We start from the raw sequence: 18,883 nt of genomic DNA, 5'->3' as shown, positions 1-18,883 counted from the left end.
TGGCACTGGTGCTCAGTCCCAGGAAGCCCTGCCACACATTTCAGGAGGCATCCCTGGTTTCTATAGGCTCTCACTTCCTGCAACTGGTTTAAGGAAAGGCACCTCTCAGCCTTACATGGGCTGCAGGAGCAACCAAGAAGAGAACAGCAGCCCCTTCCTCGGAAAACAAAATAGAAAAAATAAACTACTTTCACCCACTGTAAAAGAAAGAAGAGGTTGGGATTATTCCAGGGTTTACTCCAAGATGAGAAGGGATGCTGTGCTGCTCAGACAGCAGCCATTCTTCATCTCAAGACCATGCAAATACTCAGAAGGCAGGCTCTGGCTGATTGAAGGCCATGGGGTTTTTGCTGGCATCACCAGGAAAGTGAGCAGTTTTCTCTACCTATCTGCAGTAAAACTCAAAAAGCCCGTTTAAACCTGCCAGCCTCGTGTCCAGGCTCACAGACGACACTGGAAGGGAGACTCAGACGTGGTATAAATCCAGGTTTTAGGAAGGGATTGCTGTGCTTGGGCTCAATTTGGCCTCCTTTCCACCCAGGACCATTGCATTCTGCAGGTCAGTATGTGAACTAACAGTGCACCAGTGTCCTTTCTTCACCCCCGCGCGCTACGTGGGAATGTGTCCTTACGGAGAATAACTGATACCTCTGAACACTGTGAGGACACTCATGAAGTGCCCTTAATTCACAGCCCTTGCAGCAGAGCCCAGCCTGGGGTCGGCTCTTGCTGCTGTTCAGAAATGCTTTTTGCAACAGGTGCCCCTAGCCTCACCAGAAACTGGATGTCTCCTCTCTTGGCACATCAAGCAGCTGATGTGGGATCTGCCAAGGGACCTCCTTCAGAGATGAGAAGGAGGAGGAGCAGCAGGAAGGGAGGTTCTCAGCCATCACTTACCATGGGCACAATGGTGAAAATATCACTGCAGAAAGGCATGGAGCCTCCCTGCACCTCTGTCCCCTGGTTCTGGGAGCTGCAGATGGGAAGGGAAGGGTGTTCTCTGAGAGGGGGGACCAGCCCGTGCTCCGTAGGAACATCAACCAGCTTGTCCTCTTCCAGCCTCTGCAGCCTGTGCCATGGGAGAGACGAACCAAGCAGATAATTGAATAAGCAGCAGATTTGCAAAGCCTGTCGTGTCAGTGCACGAGCAGCAAAGCACTCGGCGAGGAAGAGCAGCAGCTCAGCACAGGGCTGACCCTGAGACACAGGCTCCCACATGGATCCCATTATTGCCGTTCTTCCCAGCACAGCAAGGAGTTTTACTCCTCACTGACGAGCTAACAAGAGGTTTCTTAAAGCTGGCAGCCCTCAAGAAAAAGCCTCCTGCATTGGGAGGGGAGAAGCAACTGGCTTTCAGCTGCTCGTTACCAGCATCACACTTTTCCCCTTCCCTTTTGCACCCACAGGGGTGAGGAGACAGTATCTGCACTGCCTTCCACCAGAGGATCCCGGTGCACTTCCAAAGCAAAGCAACGGATTTGGGCATCCCATCACTTCAGTGACACAAATGGGTTTCTGAGCATGAAAACAGAGGTGCCAAGAGACGAAGGGACTCTGCCCAGCATCACCTAGTAAAGAAGTCAGGACCAGCATCTCTGAATGCAAACCCTACGTGGAATCTTGAACCACCTCATCTTTTCCCTCGTTTTGGCCTCCACTGCAGAGCTGTGATGCACTTGACCTCTCCCTTTATTGGCGGCTGCAGCAGAAATCATTCTAGTGTTTAAAGATCACAAGCGGGAGATGAAAGGGGAGCCCTGCTGCAGAGCGGTTGCTCCTTGCTGGCACACTGCTGTCCCCCCTTCACGCTCCAGTCCCCTGGCCATGAAGAACCAGCGGGTGACAGCACTGGGGGACCAGGGGAAAGCTCCACGTGCAGCAAATCGAGGCAACGCCGTGTGAACGATCATCACCCAGCTAAATCCAAACGCAAAGAGAAGGGAAACAGGCAAGGACGTTACTTGCTGCACACACACTGAGCCTCGCACACATGCTGTGCATGAGGAGGGCTTCCACACACTGGCGTGAGCAGCCCTCAACTCAAGCTCCGTCAGCAGGCCAGAATCACATCCCCAAAAGCGCTGCAGGAGGGACACCTTCTAATGGGCCATGTCTTTTGGGGTCACATCCCAACACAGGCTCCTGCACTGCCTCCTCTCAGGAAAAGGCCCTCTCTCCTCTGAGATCTCAAAAGCTTCTCTGACAGCAGGACGGTGACCTTGGACCATCCCCAAAACTACGAGTAAGGAGGAACCAAGCGTCGTGCTCAGAGTCAAGGACAGAGACTGGCACGACAGCAAGTCTCATACGTAAAAAATCAGGTTGAAGTGAACTCTGGGGAAAGCTGGTGGCTTCTGAGGGGACAGAGGATCACCCAGGGTCCAGTCCGAGACAGGCAGGTGGGGAGAGATGCTAAAGAAATGGTCCAGGGAAGAATCAAGGCAAGCTCACGAGATTTTCTTTTAACTCAGTGCGTTTGCACAGAACTCACACACTGTGTCATTAAAAACAGACAACAGTGGAAAACTAGTTCTGGCCTTTGAGGCATTTCTGACCTAATTACGCTGAACTTGATGTGCTCAAAGCCCTTGAAAAGTGCTGCAGTTCAAGGCAGTTTCCTGATCAGCTCTGGGTTCAGACTAACTCCTGTATATCTGCACCCATCTGAGCCTGAAAAGTCGCACAAGGATTGCCCAAGTCACATAAGCTTTAAAGTGTCATTTCCAGTTCATCCCCCCAGGCTGTGAGTGTTTCTCTGCTGCCTGAAATGGCAATTTCAAAGCTTTGCCAGAGACACCCTTGGAAGAACCTGCCCCATCTCTCACCACCACGACAACACAGGTTGCTGAAGCCCAAAAGCACTTCCAAGTCCTGGCTGCCCTCCCTTCCCCGCAGAGCCCTCCACATCTGCCCAGCCTATGAGGAGGGGGAGAAACACCTCGTTGGGCCAGAAACCAGGACACTGAAAGGCAATTCCCCAGCCTACGGCAGGACGGCCTCCACCTTCTGGGCCAACCAAGCACTCTACCCTGCCTGTGACTGGAAAAGGAGCCTGCCAGCTTATCAAAGAAGAAACTGCTAGAGTATCACAATAGCTGTGCCACCTGCAGCTCTTCAGGGCTACTGCTCAGTGCAGTCCCACGTACCGAGTGCTGACACCTTCCTCAGCCTCATGGACCCTCCGTAGTGCACGGATCTCTGAACTCAATAGTTTGCCGCTCCCAAACGTGAGTTTGCCCTCTCAGGCAATCCAGTGATTGCACTCAACCTTCTCTCCCCAAAACATCATCCTCAGCTGTAGCACGGATGGGACTGCAATGGCAAGGGTTAAGCTCCACGCTGTGCATGGGTTTACGTGCCCTAATCCGTTCAAAAGCCCCAACAGCCCTCTGAGACCGTGTGTTAGTTTTCCCCTGGGGCATCTATCTTTCTGAGACGAATCTCTCAAACAAACCTCTGCTTCTGCCGCTCCTCCTCTTCCTGATCAACAAAACGCTTCCACTGGAAGTGGGCCGTGATGGCACTCTGATTGTGGATGACCAGGGATCTTAGCTTTGACAGCGTGACAGAAGTCTTCTCAACTGTCAAGGAGCTCTTGTCAAGCCTGATGTTGACATTTACAGCTGTTCCACAAAGGCTTTTGTGAACATCTTCACCTGGAACAAAGCAAAAGCAAGTCTTGGCTCATCTCACTTGCTGACGGAAGTACAAGGAACAGAGCAATCTGCAGGCAACAGAAGAAAGAGCTGCAGTTTTGAGCTGCATAAGCAGTTCCCCGGATCAGGACACTTAGCATATCCTGACAGCTGCACATGCTACAGCATGAGGATGTCCTGGCACCACCTTAGGCACCTTATTTTGGGGGACGTTCGTGGAGATGTATCTTTTCAGATGTGCCCGGGTGCCCTTTGGGCTGCCATCCCACTCAGGTCACAGGGAATTCTACATCCAAGTCACTCAGGGACGCTGAGGAGCGCCACCTCAGCCATGCCTTGCCCAGGGTCTCCTGCAGGCAGGAGATGCCCCCAGTGTCGTGTCATCCTCATCTCCTGGTCCTGAAATACTGGGCATAGCTCTGATCTCAGAACCCAAGCGGGAGCATTTGAAATGCAATGGAGAAGGGCAGAAACAACAATGGAAACTACAGAGCAGCTTCTGTGCTGAGCTCTGCACTCAACAGGCTGCTACTGGGCCCTCGGATCCATCTGCCAACTCCTTCTTTTGCTCCTGCTACGGTCACAGCCAGGTGCCTCACCACTGCCCGCACATTCTTCCTTGTCAAACATGCTGCTGTTACCACTTCACCACCGGAGAAGTGAGTCCCTTCACTAGGGTAAGTGTCCTCTGGAAGGCTGGAGACTTACTTCCAGCACCAGAGCAACACGCACAGCAGCACAGCCATTTCAAAGTGTTTCTCCAAGGTGGTGTTCACGACCTACCTTCAGACATCATTGCACCCTCACATTACTGACTCCAGCCAGCCCTAGCAGCAGCTAGCTCATAAACCTCACCACTAAAGAACTGCTGCTAACAAGGCGGTTTCTACAGAATCATTCCCAGGCTACAGCAAAGCTCAGAGCACCCTAATGGCTACCGCTGCCACAGTTACTGCTCCTCCTGGTCACAAGTCCTCAGCATGGCCCAGCTCTCAGCACAGCACCAACTGTACCCATGCAGCACATCACAAGAAGAGGGTCTCTACCTCAAAGGCCTTCCCGGGAACTGTAACACAACAGATCGGGATGAAAAGCAATGACCCGTCAGGAGAGCTCTAGGGGACAGGTTGCAGGCTCTTCAGAGAGCTCTCTTGCACGTTAAAAGCCATCTCCTTTTCAGTCAGGCTCCCTGCTGTGAGTTCTTCTGCAATGGAGCACCCAGAATATTCGCCATCGCCCCCGGTGCACCGTGCGCAGGAAGATCTGCCTGCCTTGTTACAGGCTGAAATATTCCAGCACAGGAATATCTGGCAGCCAGCAGGGGAGCTTTGCTCTACTCAGCGTGAAGGAACCTTGCAGAAGGGATTCAACAGGACAATGAAGCCACCAGATGATGACAGACAGCGCAGACAGCGCTCTGTTTCGAAGGACACACGGAGGGTGCACCACGCGCTTACCTGTGTCATAGTGAACGATCATTGGACTCGTATAAACACCGGTCTTTGGTGGGTGGAATTCCACCGTGACTTCCATCGCTTCTCCAACGCCAAGAGTCCCAATGGAGGGATCCACAGAGAAAGGGCTGCAACACAAAGAGAGAGATCAGGACTGTATGGGAGATCCGGGCCCTCCGTTAAGTTTGCAGTCTAGTTCGCTTCAGCTCACTTGTGCAAGCAAGGAGCAAGCAAACCACAGTCGGTACAAGAAAACCAGAACATCCAGGATCAGAAATAGAGCGGGTGACTCTCCCTGCTGAAAGAGAACCAGACCTCAGAAGATCCCGCGGTATACCACGACCCCAGCCCCCCACACTCTGCACCCAGTTCTCAGTTCTCAGCTCTTCACCTCTGCACACGTGCAATCCAGTTACTCAGAATTCTGCTTTTTTGTGTAGTTCACTTAAAACTTTCCTAATGCTTCCCATTTCTTTATTGCAACTTGGGACTGAAATAGTTCATTGCCGAAGTTCGGGAACTCTTAAAACCCTTGTCAAGGAGCTCTCAACACACGCTCTATTACCCAGTAGAGTAGTTGGCAAGCGCCTTGCAAATAGATGCTAGACTTCACTGGGTATTTACTGTGGTGGTGCCTCTCACCAGCTCATTGCTTGCCTGTTTCTTGAGGCTGTGTTTGGGATCCGTGACCTGAGCCCCTCGAACTGTCCTCTGCCACACAGTACCTTCTTCAGCAGTCAAGCTGCCTTCCTACCTTGCCTCTTCCAACCCAACAGCATCAGACCTGCAAGATGCTGCGTTGGAGACACCACTGCAGTGTAAAACTTGCTTGCAGAGCTTTCTCAAAACACTGCAAGCAATGGCAAACCCCACGTGTCCTGCCCATCTCCAGCACCTCAGATGCTCTGCCTCCTTTTTCTCACAGTTTACAAGCCCATGACCACGCAACAGCGTTTTGCGCAAGGGATGAGCTCCTTTACCTCAGAGTGGTGATGCTGTAGCAAGCCTCCCGCTTCCCCACGTTGCGCACCAGCAGAGTTTTCTGGGTGCTGAACCTGACTGGACACTCGGAGAAGTTCAGCTGCTCAGGGAAGTCCAGGCTGGCTCGGGCACCTATGGCTCGGATAGGCACAAAGAACTTCTCCCTCTCTGTGATGATGATAAGCTCGTCGAAATAATCCTGCAGGGAGAGAAACAATCTCAGCACAGTGCCTTTAGCACCATGCCCATGGCAGAAGAAGAGCTGCTGGTTTCTGTGACTCTCACAGTAGCATTCGGCAATGGACATGCACTTTTTACCTTCATGGCCTTTCATTACAGATTATTTCACAAGCAGGGGCAGCCAGGGACCATGGGGCAGATCCTCTTTAGTTTCTACAGGCATGCTGCCCGAGGGTAGGCCAGAGTATTGAACTACATTTAAGCAGCAAACAGAAGATGAGGAAAAGGCCATGCACAGGCAGCAGACTCTCAGCCCTGAAGCCAACAGACGTTACGTTAAATATTCCACCACTGAAGGGGAAAACAGCCTGAAACAGGCAAGAGCCTCCAGCCTATGGGAGCACAACCTTCACCCCCAGGAAAGAGTCTCCCCCAGGTCTAGATCCAGTGCAACTCCACTGAACGCAGGCCACTTCTTCAAAACCCACACCACATGCCTGCTTTGGAACCCAGCCCTGCAGGTTCACCTTCCCCTCAAGGCGCCATCTCTCGGGACCTCCACTCTCACCTTGTCTTCATCAGGTCTGAAAAGGATGCGGTAGGTTGAAGACATGCCCGGTGCTACCTTATAGTCCTCATTACTCGGGCTGATCAACTCGAAGTAAGGAGAGTTCCCCAGGATGACGTTCAGCAGACGAGGAACCTGCAGGGAAGACACAAGTAGGATTTTGTCGCTTGTGGAAACATGAGAAGGGACCAGGACAGGCCATGTGACATCCTTCCTTACCACCTTTCCAAAACACTTTTAGCTCTGAAGCTACACGCACGTAACACACGAGGGTGGACTTGAATCCCTTCTGCTGAGCTACACAGCTGCAGCACAGAGACAGTAGGAACAACACGCCCTGCTCTGAAGGCAGCAGGAAGGAGATGCAGTACCTCAAGTCACCTGCGTATTCAACAAGCCCAAAGAACATGCTTGCTTCTGCCTGCACACATCCATGCAGTCATACCTCTGGAGGGGGAATGTATTATCTGAAGGCAAACCAGCGTGCGTTATACGGGGAGGGAAGGACGTCACTTCTGACACACCAGGGTGGAGCGGGGTGGTCAAGCTGCGGTGCTAGTCATGGCGGTGGACCAGCAAGAGAAGCAGACCACAGACACTCTGGGCTTCCTGAGAATAAAAGCTTACCTCAAGAGCAAAAGGACGAGCGCAGGAAGACAAAAGAACAACCCCAGGAAGAAGCAGATGGCTAAGAGAATTTAAAGGGGGCTGCAAAGCAGCAAGGGAGATCCGTAATACAAGGAAAGGCTGGTGCAGAGATGAGAACACCCAACGTGCCTCTACGATGGATACCACAGGCACGGAGACAGCAAACAGACATCCTCTAGCACACAGGCAGCAACGCCCCAGCACCCAATCTCATCTCAGAAAGCATAACAAGGAGACTTTGAATGGCAGGCAGCTCCACTGATGAACACGACGAGCCTTGGAAAAAATGGAGGCTCATTCTGCACCCCTGACCCAAGCCTGGTGACCCATGGCCAAGGCAGCCCTGGACGCTCTAAACACCCTTTGCTCCCACCAATGCCCTGGGGCAGCAAGCTCCAGGAGCCCATTTCCCACTGCAGCCACACGTTCTGGTCGCCAAGTCCCTTGGCACGTGAGCCCAGGTGGCAAAGATCTTCAGCAAGAGCCACCCAGGATGCCTCTGAGGGTGCTGAGGAGCAGCCTGAAGACAGGAAAGCAATTCGACAGCAAGTAGGCAAGAGCAGTAAGCATAGAGTGCAGCACTTCCGTATCGGAGTGAATACAGAGCACCTATTGGGCTCGATTACACTTTGCCTCTGTTACACATTGCTGCTAGCTGCAGTTTTAGGGGGTAGACAACCTCAGCTACCACGCAGGATACATCAGTAGGATTCCAAGGAATGTGGGAAACTCGTGAGACAGAGCACAATGTTCCTTTTCTCCAGGACATGACCAAAACCCAGCAAAATTAGAACATAATGAACTCTCTTGGGATTAGCATCTCTATCTTTGTGCATTTAAATATGCCAAGGGTTTTCCTTAGAGCTCATCTGCCTTTTACACCAGGGCTCTCCGACGCCTGAGGTTGTACCAGCTTCACAACTGATTCATTTTGGGTAAAATCAACAGTTCACACACTGCCTCCCCTTCACAGGGCATAGAAATCCCAAGCTGCAGCTGTTACCAGTCTATTACGTTTTATTGGGAATGGCACCAACATCAATGCAGGTGTTGTTTTCCACTTGGGAAGCACGAATAGAGCAAATTCACTGTTTGCCTCTTTGCTGGTACTTGGCAAAGGCAAACATTCTGAGGTGCTGCACGGATGAGGGAGCAGCTGAAGCCAAAAGGCACAGTGGGAACGAAGCAGAGCAGTAGGAAAAGAGAAGCTGAGGCCCATTTTAATAAGCAAAGGGCACACCTGCAGCAAAGATTGCCCAAAGTCACTGTGAACCACACCAGTGGTGTCCCTTGGGCATAGGTACCCACATTGCAACTTCCCAGTATGCCCAAGCTACACCAGGAATGACACAGTACTCTCTGGGAGTAACTGAGGGACCATACCTTCATCCTTCCTTGCCAAAGGCTCTTCCATGCTCTACCACGTCCCTGTAAAACCTGTTATCTCAGGAGATACTCTGACTTCTCTTGCTGTTCCTCCCCCTACATTAAGCCCTGACGGTGTCACTCCTTTTGTCCCCTCCTTTGTTTCTCCCAACAGGGAGATTTGAGGAGGGCGTTAATTCACCTGCACACTTCCACCTCCCCCCCGCTCCCCGCTGTGCCCTCCTCTCACACACACGTCTTGCTCTTTCTTACACAACCGGATCCTGAATTACGCCTGTTTCTCACCTTTCTCTGCTTCCAGCACACTTCCTCTTACGTACCAAGAGAATCCCTGTGCGGAAGAAAGCGCTCCGCGACAGGACGTTGAACTCAGCCCCTTTCCTCCCTCCTGTCTTTTCCCACCAGCTTGCTCTTGGCACATGCCTCACTGGAGCAAACGTTTCCCCAGCTGAAATTCAAAAGGTCTCCATTTCCCCCTCTACAGCAGAGCAGAACAAAGTTGCTGCCACTTCTCAACTTCTCCCTGCTCATTTTTCTTAGGAAATCTCAACAGGATCACAATCTTTCCCGTTCAAGTTGGAGACCTTCAGGAACACATTACCCTGCCTGTGCTGGGATTCTCCAAAGAGAAAGCACAGCCACGCTGGCTTAGAAACACCTGAGCAGAACCGAACTAAGCTTAGCAGGAGCCTCAAGTGGCACCTCAAGTCCTCCCCTTTAACTGCTGCTGCTAAGCCAGCCTGTTTCCCCTGCTCTTCCAAAACACCCAGCCTGGAGTGCTAATGCCAGGAGTTACAACTTACTCCAGCACAAAGTGGAGAAAACTCAAGCCCTGTGCTTTGACACGGAGTTGCACACAGGGGGCTCAACAGGCTGAGAGAGGGAAACATGCCCTGCCAGAAACCAAGATTAACCAAGGAGCCACCGGGACATGGTGCACACTCGCGGTAAAGCATGACAGCAGGCAAGCACTGCCCAGCCCTCGACATTCCCATCAGTCCAGGGCTTTCAAGGGGAAGCATGCTGGCTCAGAAAGCTCCTTTGGCTTAGTTACCACCAGTGCGCGGCCAAAACCAGCGGCAGAATCCCCAGCATGGCAACATTTCCCCCATCTTGCAGAATCACGCTGCTGAGACATTTTATTCTGGATGCGCTGCGCTGCAGCAAGTAACTTGCTCTGCTGCACACCACGTGAATTCCACTGCTCTCCTCCTCCAGCCCAGTGCTCAGCCTCCACAGCCCAGCACTTACCCTGTCGATGTTCCTCAGAGCTAGCGCCGCTATGTAGAACTGGCAGGGAACGTAGTTCTCAAACACCACCTCGGATGGGAACGGCTGGAACAACCTCTGGTCCAGGCCAACTGCTGAGAACTGCAGATGCAAGACAGAGCAGAGAGAGCTTCAGCTGCTGGCAGAAAGATTAACGAATGAAGATCCCACACTGATCTCCAGTAAATACAGTCTCTTGGTGAGTACATCTGCCCAGCTCACACTAGGAGATGGGAGCCCACCCACCTCCGCTCTCAGCTCACAAAACGTTTCTGGACCATGTTGAGCAGCCTCAAGCTAAGAAGCTCTTTTGCAGGCTGTTTCTCCAGGTTGCCTTCTCCAAAAGGCAAAGCAGCGCCCACCTCCAGCAGAGCCCTCTGCTAAGGGGCTCACTCAGCTCCAGACGCTTGCTGGAACAGTCACGAGCACTCAGGGAGCAAGCAAAACCCAGGAGTTTCCAGGAGCCTCCACAGGAAACAATTTGCAGGTGAACTTCCCTCTGAGACAGCGAGACTGAGTCCCACGCATCCCAAATATCTTTTTGGTTTTTTGATGCAGACCCGAGAAACCAGTCGGGTTTCCAGGTACCAGTACCAGGGAGGAAAGGCCAACAAGAAAGTAACAGGGCAGGAGGGAAACAGACAAATGAGGTGAATGCTGGATGGGGATGAAGTTTCAGCTGAAGTCTCAGCATCACGGGGCAACTTGAGCTAGACTGCAATTCGTATCCCCTTTCCCCACGAGCTTTAAGTTGATGCTTCACTGTATTCTCTTACTGCTCGTTTCTTGAACACCGCTGCAGAAGCAGCTCTGAAAAATGCACGCAAAGACCAAACGCTGACCCAGCAGAGGCAGTACTTGGAGATAATTCCTCCCTGCTTGCTCTCCCCTCTCCCAGCTGCACTGCTGTCACTCGAGAGACACAGGCAGCTCTCCCGCTTCTCCACAAAAGCCACGCTCAGGCCGAGCCCAGTAGCTGTAGCACTGCCAGTTATTTGGGCGCCCGTCTTACGTGTTCCCACCTCCTGTGCTGCCTGGGGCAACCCGTAACCGATGTGCTACATCAGGTCTCTTGCTGGCAGCTTTCTGCTCAACAGCCTACCTCAGTCATCCACCCACCTGGACTGTGTGTTAGACTGAGCAGTCCTGCAAGAAAAGCAGCTTTGAACATCCAAGAGAACACTGATCCAGGCAAAGCGCATCCACTCTTCTCTGCCCAGCAAAACCCACCCACTGCAGCAGAGGTTCCACTGCCTTTGTGCAGACCAGGACTTCAATGGCCCATTGGAGAAATGTGTTTTTTGCCTTTCCCCCAGCAGAAAGAACTCCACCACCACCACTTGGAAATGACAACAGGACCTCATCACCAAGCTGCTTGGGTAAGCTGGAGGCAAGGCTGCCACAAGCACGTGCCCTCTTCAAATGTCACATCAAACGGCAAGGAGAAGAGCAGGGAAAGGCTACCTTTTGATGGGAGACTTCACCCATGTCCCGAAGCTGGGTAGCCCGGGGCCGCCTCATCTCCCGAGGGCTGGCCAGCCTCTGCCTGGTGGTGAGAGACTCTTCTGCCTCTCTGACCAGCTTCGGATTACGAGATGCTACCACTCTGCTCTGGAATCCATCCGCCCTTCTGGAGGACCTCATGGGCCGGGGGGTCTTGCCACTGGCCATGTCGCAGAGGTTGCCTGGAAGAAGCAACAGTTGGACAATCCACAACCCCAGAACCTTAAAACCCTGGACCCACGGAACCCTGGAACCCCGCAACCTCAGGGAAGGGCTCTTAAAGCTCACCCAGTTCCAACCCCCTGCCACGGGCAGGGACACCTTCCACTAGGGCAGGTTGCTCCAAGCCCCGTCCAACCTGGCCTTGAACGCTGCCAGGGATGGGGCAGCCACAGCTTCTCTGGGCAACCTGTGCCAGGGCCTCGCCATTCCTGGCACACCCAAAGGACACAGCTGTGTCTCCAGCCTCTGGCATCCTTCCTAAGCGGAGAACACAGGGCCTCCCCACCCTCATTCATGATTAGACCATATTTAGGCTCCATTCATAGACGTAAAACCCCACAACAAACAGACCCTGAGCCAAAACAGCCTTTTGCTCTGGGGGCAGTCCCACGAGCCACACAGACGCACCAGGCGCTACTGGCACTTCTCACCCTCTCTGCAAGGAGCCTGATGATGTTTCTAACTACCTCAGCACAGAGTTCAAGACTCTGATTAAGAACTATACTTTCTCAAGGCTACTTTGCCTGGCTCACGTTACAAAGATTATCTGGCAAAAACGGCTCCTTCCAGGCAGGAATTCACCCCACTGCCCAAGAGCATTTCTCCATGCAGAAGGACGCCCTAATTTTCACTTGTTAACACCCAAACTCCAGGCTCCCTACAGGCACTCCAGGCTGCCACAGCAGGAAAAAAGCAGGAAACCATCGAAGGCACATGAGCAATTAGCTCAGAGCTACGTAAAATCCAGGATGATATTCCCTCCTGCTTCCCTGTGCTCCACATCACCTCTGCTGTGTGCACTTGCTGTACACAGCAAGACAGCATCTAGGCAAAGATGGCCATTCCCTGCCCCTCGACTGCTCCCCACACCCTGCAAGCAAGGCAATCACTTCATTCCTTTACTGCCAAGGCAGCGACAGCACTGCACGTGTTTGTGGTGCCGGGCCCTCCACGGCTTCAGGAAACAAGGCTACCGTTTCCTTTTGTCCTTGCAAGAAACTCCAGAGCTCTGCACTGCCCTACGGACAGGAGGACCTGCTGCAGCAAGAGCTGGGATTTAGAGCTGGAAATAACTCCTTTTCAAGGGAGAAACCTAATGGGGATGATCCAGCATTAAGCTGGGTTTCAGTGGTTTCTTACCGGGTCTTAAGAATAACTGCCTTATTCGTTCCAATTCTCCGAGCTGTGATTTCACTTCACTTGAAACGAACCCTGTCGTCGCCCCCACAATGCTTATTTCCAGAGGGCTTCCAACCTCCACAGCCCAGCCAGCCCAGCAGCTTCCCCCCGCGCCCTGGAGCAAGGCTCTTCCACAGCCCCAGAGCCTGCAGGGACCAGCCTCCCAGAGGAGCAGGAAAGGAGCACAACGGAGCAATCGGGCACATCTCCCTGCAGGGGCAGGACAAACCAGCCACCAGGACACAGCACCCCTCCAGCCCACCACCCCACGGCTCCCTGCTCCCCACCTCAGACAGCCAAGGCTCCCTTTGCTGCAGGACCTACAGCCTAGCTCCAAGTCTCTACCCTCACTGCAAGTTGCACGGCAATTTCAGAGCCCGTTCAAGCCCTTCTACCTGCCCAGCCCTGCTCTTAGCCCAGGGATGTTTAAATCCTGCCGGCTATCACACAACTGCCCCATCCCTGCTGCCAGCGGAGCTGCCTCCTCCCTGCCCAGGGCCAGACGCTACCTGAGCACGGGTGATTCACGCTTCTCCTGGAGGATTCCTCCGTGCGGGGCCCAGCCTTGGCTCCTGAATGCCCTCGCGCTGCTCGGCAGCTGTGGGCAGCTGCAGGGACAGGAGCCGCCCAGGGACGCCTCGGTGTGGCTCTTGCCCACCAGCACAGCAGCTAACTGCTGCTGGGCTGCCAACAGCCAGGGGAACCTGGGCAGCAAAGGACAGGGCTGGCACCTGGGCTGCCCAGCCCCTCTCCTCAACGCTCTGGCTTTGCCAGCTAGGGCAGGGTTTCACCAGCGCCTCGAGGAAGCAGAGCTCAGAGCCTGACAGTAGCTCAAGCCTGCTCCTGCCTCAGCGGCTCAGCAACTCCTGCTCTCACTGGGCCACGGCTGCTGCTCGCCTTTAACAGCAGCAGCTCCCCTGTACGTCACAATAGGCGAGGGCCACACGTGGCTTCCACGGCCACCGCAGGGCCTTGCTAAAGCTACAGCCTTGCGGATCCCTGCAGCCCCCCTATGCCTTCAATGTCTCCCCCGCAGTGAAGCCCTGCACCAGGGCTAAAGTGCACCTTACAGCAGCATTTGGTCACGCTCCGTGAGCGACACATAAATTGCTGGAGACACCGCAGATGAGCCAAGAATTTCTCTGCTTCAGCAGGAAAGAAAAAAGCTTCCGCACTGACTACAAAGCAACCATTTAATTCCTACTTTGCTGGCCCACGAGGAGCCCCGCCACACCAGGGCCATGGCCAGGCTGCCTTTGGGGTGACCCCTGTTGCTGTCCCTGGTGAGCACCCGTCGATGACTTTGTACCCATTAAGCCTGCGCACACGGGCACACGCACCACACAAGGCCACCCAACTGCCCGGGGCATCTCAGCTGCCAGGAGCTTCACACGTTTGCAGCACAGCGTTTGCCAGAAACAAAAGCTTCCCATGAGACTCGGGGCCACAGGCAAAGCAAATCCTCACACCTGCCTGGCGGGGAACGTGGAGCCCTCACTTTGAAACCAACACTCATCATCTGGGCCTTTACAACACAGGCAGGGAGGATATGAGCCCCGAGTGCTAACTGGCTCTCCAGGCAGCCAGCCTCTGGAAACACTCCAAAACATGTCCCGCACCATGTCCAGCCACGAATCCAGCTGGAAACTGGAGAGCTCAGGCAAAGACACCTCAGGCGTGACACCCCTGTGTGCTGAAGGCACCAAGGCAGAAGCTCTCTAACTAAAGGAAACCCCTTACAAAAGCTCTACCACAGCTGACATCATTAATAGGAGCCCACTAGTAGAGCTTCCTGCTATTTCCTTCATAACCTTCAACTGCCAGCCAACGCTGAGACAGCCCAAGCTCCCTTCCAGGGTCATAGAATCATAGAATAGTTAGGGCTGGAAAGGGCCTCAAGATCATCTAGTTCCAACCCCCCTGCCATGGCCAGGGACACCTCACGCTAAACCATCCCACGCAAGGCTTCATCCAACCTGGCCTCGCACACCGCCAGGGATGGAGCACTCACAACCTCCCTGGGCAACCCATTCCAGTGTCTCACCACCCTAACAGGAAAGAATTTCCTCCTTAGATCCAATCTAAACTTCCCCTGTTTAAGTTTTAACCCCTTACCCCTTGTGCTGTCACTACAGTCCCTGATGAAGAGTCCCTCCCCAGCATCCCTATAGGCCCCCTTCAGGTACTGGAAGGCTGCTATTAGGTCCCCACGCAGCCTTCTCTTCTCCACGCTGAACAGCCCCAACTTGCTAAGCCTATCTTCATACGGGAGGCGCTCCAGTCCCCTGATCATCCTCGTGGCCCTCCTCTGGACTTGTTCCAGCAGTTCCATGTCCTTTTTATGTCGAGGACACCAGAACTGCACACAATACTCCAGGTGAGGTCTCACAAGAGCAGAGTAGAGGGGCAGGGTCACCTCTTTCGACCTGCTGGTCTCGCTCCTTTTGATGCAGCCCAGGATACAGTTGGCTTTCTGGGCTGCGAGCGCACACTGCCGGCTCATGTTCATTTCCTCATCGACCAGCACCCCCAGGTCCTTCTCTGCAGGGCCGCTCTGAATCTCTTCTTTGCCCAACCTGTAGCTGTGCCTGGGATTGCTCCAACCCAGGTGTAGGACCTTGCACTTGTCATGGTTGAACTTCATAAGGTTGGCATCAGCCCACCTTACAAGCGTGTCAAGGTCCCTCTGGATGGCATCCCTTCCCTCCAGCATATCAACCGGACCACACAGCTTGGTGTCACTGGCAAACTTGCTGAGGGCGCACTCAAGCCCACTGTCCATGTCAGCGACAAAGATGTTGAGTAAGACCGGTCCCAACACCGATCCCTGAGGGACACCACTCGTTACCGGTCTCCAGCCGGACATCGAGCCATTGAGCACAACTCTTTGCGTGCGGCCGTCCAGCCAGTTCTTTATCCACCGAGTGGTCCATCCATCAAATTGATATCTCTCCAATTCAGAGAGAAGGATGTCGTGTGGGACAGTGTCAAACGCTTTGCACAAGTCCAGGTAGATGACATCAACTGCTTTACCCTTGTCCATCAATTCTGTAGCCCCATCATAGAAGGCCACCACATTGGTCAGGCAGGATTTCCCCTTAGTGAAGCCATGCTGGCTGTCACCAAGCACCTTGTTGTTTTTCATGTGCCTTAGCATGCTGTCCAGGAGAATGTGCTCCAAGATTTTACCAGGCACAGAGGTAAGACTCTGTAATTCCCCGCGTCTTCCATTTTCCCCTTCTTGAAAATGGGGGTTATATTTCCCGTTTTCCAGTCGTCGGGAACTTCACCTGGCTGCCATTATTTTTCAAATATGATGGCCAGTAGCTTAGCAACGTCATTCGCCAGCTCCTTCAGGACCCGCGGATGGATTCCATCAGGTTCCATGGACTTGTGCACGTTCAGGTTCTTAAGACGGTCTTGAACCAGATCCTCTCCTATAGTGGGCCTAAGGTCTTCATTCTCAAATTTTTACCTTTAAGTGGAACCGACTGAAGTCTTAACCGCGCTTTCCCAAAGAATCTTAGAGAATAACAGAATCGTAGAACGCTTTGGATTGGAAAGGACCTTAAGATCCTCTAGTTCCAACACCCTGTCACAGGGAGGGACACCTCACACAAGAACATGGTGCCCAAGCCCCGTCCAACCTGGCCTTGAACACTGCCAGGGATGGAGCATTCACCACTGCTTTGGGCAACCTGTGCCAGTGCCCCACCACCCGCACAGTGAAGAATTTCTTCCTTCTAGCTAACCTGAACTTCCTCTGTTTCACTTTAAGCCCATCACCCCTTGTCCTCTTGATACAGTCCCTGATCAAGAGTCCCTCCCCAGCATGCTGGTAGGCCCCCTTCAGATACTGGAAGGCTGCTATGAGGTCTCCACCCCGCCTTCCCTTCTCCACGCTGAACAGCCCCAGCTTTCTCAGCCTGTCTTTGTACAGGAGCTGCTCCATCCCCCTTAGCATCCTCGTGGCCCTCCTCTGGATTTGCTCCAACAGCTCTAGGTCCTTCTGTTGAGGACACCAGAACTGTACACTGTGCTCCCAGGGGGGGTCTCATGAGAGCAGAGGAGCAGGATCACCTCCCTTGACCTGCTGGTCATGCTCTTGGTGATACAGCCCAGGACACAGGGGGTTTCCGGGCTCAAGCGCACGCTGAAGCGCCTCATGTTCCAACCCCCAGGTCCTTCTCCTCACGCTGCTCTGAATCACTTCTCTGCGCAGCCTGCAGCTGTGCCTGGGATTGCCCTGACCCAGGGCCAGGAGCCTGCACTCGGCTTTGCTGAACTTCATGAGGCTGGCCACCTCTCCAGCATGTGCAGGTCCCTCTGGATGCCATCCCTTCCCTCCAGCGCGCCGGCTGCACCACACAGCTTGGTGTTGTCTGCAAGCTTGCTGAGGGCGCTCGATCCCACTGTCTGTGTCAGCGACAAAGATGTTGAACAGGGTCTGCCCCAACACCGACCCCTGACGGACACCATTCGTCACTGGTCTCCGTTTACACATTGAGCCATTGACCGCGACTCTCTGTGTGCAGTCATCCAGCCAATTCCTTGTCCAGCGGCTGTGCATCCAGCAAATTCATGCCTCTCCCGTTTAGAGACAAGGACGTCGTGTGGGAGGATGCTAAATGGAATTTATTGGCTCCAGAGAGCACGAACGTGGCGGGAAGGGCCAGGGGCAGCTGGTCACTTGCGGGTGGAGGGCAGGCCCCGGAGGTGGTAGATCCAGGAGCCGCCAGGGCAAGAGACCACCAGCCTGCTGGTGACAGGAGCCGGGCCGCCCGTGAAGGAGACGGTGATGGTGGTGCTGCTCTTGGCGCGCAGCATCTCGGGGGCCCTGACGCTGAAGGCCGGGTGCTTTACGGCATACTGGAACGCCGTGGCCCTCGGGAAGACGTTCCTGAAGGAGATGGAGGTGGTGCCGCCGGCTGGGATGAGGAAGGGGCCCTGGGGTTCAGGGGGCAGCGCAAGGCCGATGAGTGGGATGCAGTACTGCCCGCCCAGTGCAGAGCTGAGCTGCAGCGTGGCCTTGGCTTTGCCCAGGTGGCAGGGCTCAAAGGTCACTTCCACATTCAGCTCCGAGCCCCCAGCGCTGGCGGGTGCCGCACTGATGGATTTTGCCGTCTGGAAGTCGGCACAGTCGGTCTGCGCAGGGGAGACAAGAGACCATGGGGGGTTGGTCACAACAGCAGAGCCAGCGCCTCGGGAAGAACACGATGGTCCCCTGGCCCTGGCCCGTCCCACCCAGACCATAGCCCTGGTGAGTGCCTGCGGTGAATGGGCACGAGAAGTGTGCAAACGTGCCCAGCAGGAACAACCCTGCACCCAAGCCCCAAGACTGCCAGACCTGGGCTGCAAGCGGGAAGCAAGCCCAGGCACCATGGGGCCTGAAAAGCAGCTCCAACCAGGGCAGCAGACACGGGCCCGCAAGGGAGGACAAGCCCACACTAGTGGGAAGGCCCCTGGGCTCACATGGCCACCCTGGCTCTGCCAGGCCACGCCAGAGGCACTCGGACCCCCTGGTGGAGAGGGCTGGTGCTGGCCAGAGGAGCTGCCTCCCAGCCAGAGCCCCGGCAGCCCGGGCTCACCTGTAGGAGGTACTCGGTCTCCTGCTGGGCAAAATTCCGGATTTTGGTGGTGATGGTCTGACGGGAGCCCAGCGTGGTGCGGAAATACACGGGCTTCTCTGGCCTGCTCGAGGTGGCTTTCAGCTGCAGGTTGTAAGACAGAGAGCCCAAGTCGCTGCTCTGGAGCACCAGGTGCCCCGTGCTCTCACCCGTTTTCAGGGGCTGATACTCCAAGACAAGATCCGCCTGGGAGGAAGGAAGGAAAAAGCC

The 18,883-nt window shown here is 54.3% G+C and overlaps 2 protein-coding genes across 2 annotated transcripts in view; both read right to left on the bottom strand.

Annotated features, from left to right (window-relative positions):
- Window positions 1-11,696, bottom strand: part of LOC136005863 (hydrocephalus-inducing protein-like) — a gene marked incomplete at its 5' end in the record, with an annotated part of 55,987 nt that extends 44,291 nt beyond the window's left edge. The window contains 6 exons of the mRNA XM_065663756.1: window positions 3,466-3,656; window positions 5,114-5,238; window positions 6,091-6,290; window positions 6,840-6,974; window positions 10,125-10,244; window positions 11,607-11,696. Of these exons, the coding sequence (XP_065519828.1) occupies window positions 3,466-3,656; window positions 5,114-5,238; window positions 6,091-6,290; window positions 6,840-6,974; window positions 10,125-10,244; window positions 11,607-11,696 (861 nt within the window). The remainder of the gene's footprint in view (window positions 1-3,465; window positions 3,657-5,113; window positions 5,239-6,090; window positions 6,291-6,839; window positions 6,975-10,124; window positions 10,245-11,606) is intronic.
- Window positions 11,697-11,782: 86 nt separating this feature from the next.
- LOC136005862 (hydrocephalus-inducing protein-like) lies at window positions 11,783-18,838 on the bottom strand (the record flags this gene model as incomplete). The annotated part of the gene is made up of 3 exons (XM_065663755.1): window positions 11,783-11,827; window positions 17,799-18,191; window positions 18,635-18,838. Coding segments are annotated over 3 exons (642 nt in total), but the record flags the coding sequence as incomplete, so codon positions are not given.
- Window positions 18,839-18,883: the final 45 nt, after the last annotated feature.

Source organism: Lathamus discolor, chromosome Z (genome assembly GCF_037157495.1).
Source record: "Lathamus discolor isolate bLatDis1 chromosome Z, bLatDis1.hap1, whole genome shotgun sequence".
NCBI classification, from domain to species: domain Eukaryota; kingdom Metazoa; phylum Chordata; class Aves; order Psittaciformes; family Psittacidae; genus Lathamus; species Lathamus discolor.
This window is presented reverse-complemented; position numbering and strand designations above follow the sequence as displayed.